General features: G+C 42.2%; 1 protein-coding gene across 1 annotated transcript in view; it reads left to right on the plus strand.

Annotated features, from left to right (window-relative positions):
• LOC123763412 (uncharacterized) overlaps positions 1-9,561 on the plus strand; it is a 605,113-nt gene extending 595,552 nt beyond the window's left edge. Inside the window, exons 8-9 of the mRNA XM_069303202.1 lie at positions 8,347-8,571; positions 9,545-9,561. Coding sequence (XP_069159303.1) covers positions 8,347-8,571; positions 9,545-9,561 — 242 coding nt within the window. The remainder of the gene's footprint in view (positions 1-8,346; positions 8,572-9,544) is intronic.
• Positions 9,562-9,771: the final 210 nt, after the last annotated feature.

Here is a 9,771-nt window from a genome sequence, read left to right on the forward strand (position 1 = left end):
CCCCCCCCCCCCCCCCAAATCGCCCCCCCCCCCCCCCCCCCCCCAAATCGCCCCCCCCCCCAAATCGCCCCCCCCCCAAATCACCCCCCCCCAAAATCGCCCCCCCCCCCATCCAGTGGGCGTCTCCATCACATAGTGACGGAGGGTGTGCGAATAATTTTGTTGACAGTTTACATCTGGTCAGGTCTACATCAGCAGATAATGAGAATTCCCAGAGATACTTATAGCCGAGCAGTAGTAACATCAAGGAGTCTGTTGATGTTATTGGAGGATCCATTGATGTGTGGCTATCATACTCTTGATAGTATGATAGGTACATCTATCATACTCATGATAGTATGATAGATGAATTACTAGTGTCGATTTCACTTTGCCTCAGATCCACAATGTTTTATTGTAGTACTTGGTGTATTATTGCTTTAAGATTGCTTATAGGCAATCCAAAGTTATCCTCGCCTCCTTTGATGGCAGATACTTTGCCTAACTTATCAATACTTTATCATGCATTTTTCGAACATTTGTCGACGATGAACGGCAGATGTTTACAACGTATCGCTTTTTTCGAACTATCACCTTTAAGGTCCCACAAGTGAACTAACACCAGCAGCTTTGCTGAAGTTACCTGCCTCCAGTGACCTGTTTTCAGTGCCTTGCTCCCGGCGACCGGCATCCAGCGACCACTTCCAGCAACTGACCACCATAACAACATACTTCATGTGACGTTTTTAGTTGCCTGACTTTAGCGACCTTCCTTCCAGCGACCTTTGTGTAGCGACCAATCCAATCACCGGCGATCAGTGGAGTCTCCAGCGACTAGCCTCCAGCTGGAAGCATCCAATGATCTGCAGCCGGCCACCTGACTCGAGAGATCTGACTTCATCAAGCTTCCAACATCACTTTGGCGCGTGCTATCTGCCTCAGCTGGCGCAGTTTCGCCAGGCTTTATATCACCCATCCACCATAGAATTTTATCGCTCTGGTATTTCCCGAAGGTGCAGTTAGGGCCGCGTAGGGGCCCGGGGGGGGGGGGGGGAGCGCCAAACCCCATCTTCATACAAATGGACGTCCCTGTAGGGTTTGTGTGCGCGCTCGCCTGTGTTTGTTTACAGGGTGAGACCCATCTTCGTGTGTGTGTGTGTGTGTGTGTGTGTGTGTGTGTGTGTGTGTGTGTGTGTGTGTGTGTGTGTGTGTGTGTGTGTGTGTGTGTTTACCGGGGGTTGAGCTCTCTGCCCTTTCGGCCCGCCTCTCAACTGTCAGTCAACCGTTACTACTATTTTCTCTCTCTCACACACACACACACACACACACACACACACACACACACACACACAGGCGGGACCAAAGAGCCAGAGCTCAACCCCCCGCAAACACAACTAGGTGAGTACACACACTCCCCAAGAAGCGGCTCCGTAGCAGCTGTCTAACTCCAGGTACCTATTTACTGCTAGGTAACAGGGACATCAGGGTGGAAGAAACTCTGCCCATTTTGTTTCCGCCTCAACCGGGGATCGAACCCGGAACCTCAGGACTACGAATTCGAAGCGCTGTCCGCTCAGCTGTCAGGCCCCCCTAGTACAGCTTCTCCTTTTCTCTACATCATCCTGCTCTCCTCCCCTGTCTGGCCGCTCTCTTACTCGCTACGAATAATGGTTATTTGATGTTCTGTTTTGTCTCCTCTTGCTCATCTGGATCTGTCTGTTTAGTTATCCCTCGCTCTTCTTTCTTATCTGCCCTCTTGTTTGCTTCCTATCTCCTTATCTTACCTCCCCTCTCTTGTGTCTTTCATCCACCTCTTAATCTTTTTCCCTCCTCTCTCTCTTTCCTGTTTGTCTTTTCTCCCCTCTCCTCTCTCTCCTTCTGTCTCTGTCTCTGTCTCTGTCTCTCTGTTTAGACTTTCACACCAAACTTTCACACGCGTCAACACGATCGATTTGTTTACGAGCTAAAATTCAATTTTAAAACTCATTTAAGTTTCCCCTCAATCTCGGAAATGCTCGGGGGGTTATTTTGAGATTTTTTATTTTATTTGCAGTCAATTTATTTTTGTGTATTATTAAAATAAGAGTTAATTATTCATAACCTCTGAACGAAGTACACGAGACGAGAAACCTTCATTTCCATTTTTGAATTGAAATTGTGTGCGTGTATGTATGTAGTGTGTGTGTGTGTGTGTATGTATGTATGTATGTATGTATGTATATATATATATATATATATATATTTTATATATATATATATATATATATATATATATATATATATATATATAAACTGAAAACTCACACCCCAGAAGTGACTCGAACCCATACTCCCAGATGCCACGCAACTGGTATGTACAAGACGCCTTAATCCACTTGACCATCACGACCGGACATAATGAGGTGATAGCCGAGGCTATTTGAACCACCCCACCGCCGGCACTCGGATAGTAATCTTGGGCATAGCATTTTACCAAATCACCTCATTCTTTGGGGCACACGTGAGGAACACAAATGCGAACAAGCCTGAATGGTCCCCAGGCTTGTTCGTCCCCCCAGTTATACGACCGGACATAATCGTGATGGTCAAGTGGATTAAGGCGTCTTGTACATACCAGTTGCGTGGCATCTGGGAGTATGGGTTCGAGTCACTTCTGGGGTGTGAGTTTTCAGTTGCATATTGTCCTGGGGACCATTCAGGCTTGTTCGCATTTGTGTTCCTCACGTGTGCCCCAAAGAATGAGGTGATTTGGTAAAATGCTATGCCCAAGATTACTATCCGAGTGCCGGCGGTGGGGTGGTTCAAATAGCCTCGGCTATCACCTCATTATGTCCGGTCGTGATGGTCAAGTGGATTAAGGCGTCTTGTACATACCAGTTGCGTGGCATCTGGGAGTATGGGTTCGAGTCACTTCTGGGGTGTGAGTTTTCAGTTGCATATTGTCCTGGGGACCATTCAGGCTTGTTCGCATATATATATATATATATATATATATATATATATATATATATATATATATATATATATATATAAATATATATATGATGCACAACTCTCCTAAACACGAGAGTAAAGTTATACAACTTTAGAACACTTTCCCACCAGGAGACTCGAACCCTAGCCAGCACAGAAGCCTTCCAGCAACTGGCATAACAGGTACGCCTTTAACCCACTGCACCACGCTCAGACCCTTAAAAGAGATGGTAATTTCGGAGTATTTATACACACCAAAGACCACCATCTCCCAAGAGCACTAGAGCAAGTGAGGGGTCATTTTTACGTTTTTCATCAAGTCCCTGTTAATATGGGAGAACACTGTGTTTATGCTTGATGCACAACTCTCTTAAACACGAGAGTAAAGTTATACAACTTTAGAACACTTTCCCACCAGGAGACTTGAACCCTAGCTGTATAAGTATAACTTCTATAACTTCTTAGTATGAAGTTGTATAACTTCACTCTCGTGTTTAGGAGAGTTGTGCATCAAGCATAGACACAGTGTTCTCCCATATTAACAGGGACTTGATGAAAAACGTAAAAATGACCCCTCACTTGCTCTAGTGCTCTTGGGAGATGGTGGTCTTTGGTGTGTATAAATACTCCGAAATTACCATCTCTTTTAAGGGTCTGAGCGTGGTGCAGTGGGTTAAAGGCGTACCTGTTATGCCAGTTGCTGGAAGGCTTCTGTGCTGGCTAGGGTTCGAGTCTACTGGTGGGAAAGCGTTCTAAAGTTTTGTGTGTGTGTATGTGTGTATATATATATATATATGTATTATATATATATATGTATTATATATATATATAAATATATATATATATATATATATATATATATATATATATATATATATATGTATTATATATATATATAAATATATATATATATATATATATATATATATATATATATATATATATATATATATATATATATATATATATATATATATATATTGTGTGTATGTGAAATACATATTTTTGAGGAATTTTTAAGCATAAGAAAAATTGCATATTAGCCAAAGGAAAAATGTAATATAAGATTAAATATGGGTTTTTCCCACTGACACTGTTGCTGGAGCCGCGGAACGGAATTATTGATCTAGATTATCTCTGATAGACCCCGCCCTAGTTCATGGCTTTTGAAGTTCAGTGAAGTGGACGACAATGTTAGAGAGAGAGAGAGAGAGAGAGAGAGAGAGAGAGAGAGAGATGGATGTCAGCTTCGTCCTAAAGATGTCAACTTCGTCCTAAAGATGTCAGCTTCGTCCTAAAGATGTCAGCTTCGCCCTATAGATGTCAGCTTTGTATACTTAGAATATTGGTTTAGGATAATGTCAACTCACATCCGGACATGCTCCTCGTGGTAACAGCAGTGGTGGAGGCAGAGTTCCTACAACTTACTTTAAGAAAGCTACAATTAGCGTGTAGCTATATACGCGGAATTTAATTATTTATCTCCCCCACAACACTGGTCCAGTCCAACTTTCGTGGGTGAGTAATGATTGATTAATCCGGGGATGAATAAAGTAAGCTCTGAGTTGGGAATTTAGGACATTAGTGGTATGTTATGTGGACCGGTTTGGTCCACATAACCTCCTGGTGGAGGAGGTGGTGGGTACAGCCACCAGACTATAGTGGAGGAGGTGGGTACAGCCACCAGACTATAGTGGAGGAGGAGGGTACAGCCACCAGACTATAGTGGAGGAGGTGGGTACAGCCACCAGACTATAGTGGAGGTGGTGGGTACAGCCACCAGACCATAGTGGAGGAGGTGGGTACAGCCACCAGACTATAGTGGAGGAGGAGGGTACAGCCACCAGACTATAGTGGAGAAAGAGGGTACAGCCACCAGACTATAGTGGAGGAGGTGGGTACAGCCACCAGACTATAGTGGAGGAGGTGGGTACAGCCACCAGACTATAGTGGAGGTGGTGGGTACAGCCACCAGACTATAGTGGAGGAGGTGGGTACAGCCACCAGACCATAGTGGAGGAGGAGGGTACAGCCACCAGACTATAGTGGAGGAGGTGGGTACAGCCACCAGACTATAGTGGAGGAGGAGGGTACAGCCACCAGACTATAGTGGAGGAGGTGGGTACAGCCACCAGACTATAGTGGAGGAGGAGGGTACAGCCACCAGACTATAGTGGAGGTGGTGGGTACAGCCACCAGACTATAGTGGAGGAGGTGGGTACAGCCACCAGACTATAGTGGAGGAGGTGGGTACAGCCACCAGACTATAGTGGAGGTGGTGGGTACAGCCACCAGACTATAGTGGAGGAGGTGGGTACAGCCACCAGACTATAGTGGAGGAGGAGGGTACAGCCACCAGACTATAGTGGAGGAGGTGGGTACAGCCACCAGACTATAGTGGAGGAGGTGGGTACAGCCACCAGACTATAGTGGAGGAGGTGGGTACAGCCACCAGACTATAGTGGAGGAGGTGGGTACAGCCACCAGACTATAGTGGAGGAGGTGGGTACAGCCACCAGACTATAGTGGAGGAGGAGGGTACAGCCACCAGACTATAGTGGAGGAGGAGGGTACAGCCACCAGTCTATAGTGGAGGAGGAGGGTACAGCCACCAGTCTATAGTGGAGGAGGTGGGTACAGCCACCAGACTGTAATGGATGAGGTGGGTACAGCCACCAGACTGTAATGAAGGAGGTGGGTACAGCCACCAGACTGTAGCTGGTCACAGTCTCCTGGTGGTGGTGGTGACAGCTACAGCGGACGACCTGCCATGCTATAACACCACTCTAGGGAGCCCTTACAGCGTGTGCCGGCAGATGTTGTCTTAAACACAAGCTTTAGCGCCACTGTTCCCTCACAGTGGCGCCCGGAGCCTCCGCTCCGTCCTCCTTCCTCAAGTCGTCTTAATATATTTCCTGCCTTAGTCTCCGGGTCTCTAAGTAACTTTTAATTTAAGATAACTGAAAATTTCAAGGAGGAAACTATAATCTGGTTAGTTAATTAGGTGTGAAAGATAGGTTAGGTAGTCGAAAAAAAATTCATGAAAACTTGGCTTATTAGGCAAATCGGGCCTTGCATAGTAGGCTGAGAAGTGCGTTCTGGCTACTAGGTACGACATATATATATATATATATTATATATATATATATATATATATATATATATATATATATATATGTCGTACCTAGTAGCCAGAACGTACTTCTCAGCCTACAATGCAAGGCCCGATTTGCCTAATAAGCCAAGTTTTCATGAATTAATTGTTTTTCGACCACCTAACCTACCTAACCTAACCTAACCTAACTTTTTCGGCTACCTAACCTAACCTAACCTATAAAGATAGGTTAGGTTAGGTAGGGTTGGTTAGGTTCGGTCATATATCTACGTTAATTTTAACTCCAATAAAAAAAAATTGACCTGATACATAATGAAATGGGTAGCTTTATCATTTCATGAGAAAAAAATTCGGGAAAATATATTAATTCATGAAAACTTGGCTTATTAGGCAAATCGGGCCTTGCATAGTAGGCTGAGAAGTGAGTTCTGGCTACTAGGTACGACACACACACATATATATATATATATATATATATATATATATGTCGTACCTAGTAGCCAGAACTCACTTCTCAGCCTACTATGCAAGGCCCGATTTGCCTAATAAGCCAAGTTTTCATGAATTAATGTATTTTCGTCTACCTAACCTACCTAACCTAACCTAACCTAGGTTTTTTTGGCTACCTAACCTAACCTTACCTATATATATAGGTTAGGTTAGGTTAGGTAGGGTTGGTTAGGTTCGGTCATATATCTACGTTAATTTTAACTCCAATAAAAAAAAATTGACCTCATACATAGTGAAAAGGGTACCTTTATCATTTCATAAGAAAAAAATTATAGTAAATATATTAATTCAGGAAAACTTGGCTTATTAGGCAAATCGGGCCTTGAATAGTAGGCTGAGAAGTGAGTTCTGGCTACTAGGTACGACATATATATATATATATATATATATATATATATATATATATATATATATATATATATATATATATATATGAAGGGAGTACCACCTCTAGCTGGAAGAAGGGGGACCCATAGCCTCGGAGGAAACCACGCATAACGCATTATATATATATATATATATATATATATATATATATATATATATATATATATATATATATATGTATATATATATATATATATATGTATATATATATATATATATATATATATATATATATATGTATATATATATATATATATATGTATATATATATATATATATATATATATATGTATATATATATATATATGTATATATATATATATATGTATATATGTATGTATATATATATATATATATATATATATATATATATATATATATATATATATATATATATATATATATATATATATATATATATATATATAATATAATATACCACGTTTGACTGCTGTAAAGGGTTCTCCGTCGGCTACGGGCTGTTTTTAATAAGGAGGTCTGTAGTTTACATTGTTTTATTAAATATTAGGTCTGTTTTGGTTAGGAGTAATGCTTTTTACTCTTTTACGGATTATTTCTTTCATTATTCGTTCTTTTTTTATGTTCACTGTGCGTGGTTGATTTCTAATATTTATTGGTGGTGTTGTGGTTTCTGTTCTAGGTTCAGGATTGTACCATCAGTTCAAGTGTTGTCTTATAGTAGTGTTTATATTTGTTCCTATATCAATTGTTTATATATATATATATATATATATATATATATATATATATATATATATATATATATATATATATATATATAATATAATATACCACGTTTGACTGCTGTAAAGGGTTCTCCGTCGGCTACGGGCTGTTTTTAATAAGGAGGTCTGTAGTTTACATTGTTTTATTAAATATTAGGTCTGTTTTGGTTAGGAGTAATGCTTTTTACTCTTTTACGGATTATTTCTTTCATTATTCGTTCTTTTTTTATGTTCACTGTGCGTGGTTGATTTCTAATATTTATTGGTGGTGTTGTGGTTTCTGTTCTAGGTTCAGGATTGTACCATCAGTTCAAGTGTTGTCTTATAGTAGTGTTTATATTTGTTCCTATATCAATTGTTTATATATATATATATATATATATATATATATATATATATATATATATATATATATATATATAATAATAATATAGTTAGTGTAACAAACTTATTTATTTGTCAATAACAAAATTTTATCTTCAGCACTATAATTCACTTTTAGCTAATACTGTATGCCCATAAGAAGAGCTTCATCACTAAACCTCATACTTCTCATCACTAGCCATCCACCTCATCACTAGCCATCCTCCATATTGCCAGTCACTAACGTCTCTCATTATTGCTCTCCTCGTGCAGGGTGGGAGAGGCTGGTGGATCACAGGGAGCCGCTCTCTCGCCAGCTCTCCGTCTCCTCCGACTCCAAGCTCCTGGACGAGGATATCCGCAGCGAGCAGAAGGTGATCATGAGACCCAAGAGGCCGCCCAGACCCAAGTCTGAAGTCTACCTCTGTAAAGACACCCGCAAGTCTAAAAGATTCTCCGCGTTTGGGGTGAGTGTTGAATGTCCCGTGTTTGGTGGCTGTGTTGGGTGGAGAAGTCCCGTGTTTGGTGGCTGTGTTGGGTGGAGAAGTCCCGTGTTTGGTGTCTGTGTTGGGTGGAGAAGTCCCGTGTTTGGTGGCTGTGTTGGGTGGAGAAGTCCCGTGTTTGGTGGCTGTGTTGGGTGGAGAAGTCCCGTGTTTGGTGGCTGTGTTGGGTGGAGAAGTCCCGTGTTTGGTGGCTGTGTTGGGTGGAGAAGTCCCGTGTTTGGTGGCTGTGTTGGGTGGAGAAGTCCCGTGTTTGGTGGCTGTGTTGGGTGGAGAAGTCCCGTGTTTGGTGGCTGTGTTGGGTGGAGAAGTCCCGTGTTTGGTGGCTGTGTTGGGTGGAGAAGTCCCGTGTTTGGTGGCTGTGTTGGGTGGAGAAGTCCCGTGTTTGGTGGCTGTGTTGGGTGGAGAAGTCCCGTGTTTGGTGGCTGTGTTGGGTGGAGAAGTCCCGTGTTTGGTGGCTGTGTTGGGTGGAGAAGTCCCGTGTTTGGTGGCTGTGTTGGGTGGAGAAGTCCCGTGTTTGGTGGCTGTGTTGGGTGGAGAAGTCCCGTGTTTGTGTCTGTGTTGGGTGGAGAAGTCCCGTGTTTGGTGGCTGTGTTGGGTGGAGAAGCCCGAGTTTCGACAATTACGCCCATAAAATCGTTATCGATTACGCCTATAAAATCGTTATCACTATCGTTATCTTGAGATGATTTCGGGGCTTAGCGTCCCCTAATTAGTGTACACGCCTATAAATTATCACCAATTACGCCTGTAAAATTGAATTAGATTAATTTGTAGATTTTTTTATTATTTTGCGTGTGGTGTAAACAAGTTGAGATTTTGGGGTAAATTTTGAGCGTTAGAAAACATCATCTTGTTTTACCCGCATAGTAGTTAAACGTTGGTGAGACGGGGGGCATCTTAGACACCAGGGGCTTAACCCGAAGAAGAAATCCTTGGCATTCTATACTAATTTAATTCTCTTGATTTAGTATACCCAACCACTTGAACTGGTCAGCAGGGCGACGGTCTTGCGTCTTACGGGGTTGGGGTTCGATCCCCGATGGTCCAAGTAGTTGGGCACAGTTCCTAACTATTTCTATCCGGAGATCCTTGTTTCCATATCCCTTACAGGTCTTGCCGGTTTAGGGGCTTTGCCCACATGACTGTCGTACCAAGTGGCGAGGTTCCTCTCACAGCTTGGACGTATCGTGTGGAC

Source organism: Procambarus clarkii, chromosome 49 (genome assembly GCF_040958095.1).
Source record: "Procambarus clarkii isolate CNS0578487 chromosome 49, FALCON_Pclarkii_2.0, whole genome shotgun sequence".
NCBI classification, from domain to species: domain Eukaryota; kingdom Metazoa; phylum Arthropoda; class Malacostraca; order Decapoda; family Cambaridae; genus Procambarus; species Procambarus clarkii.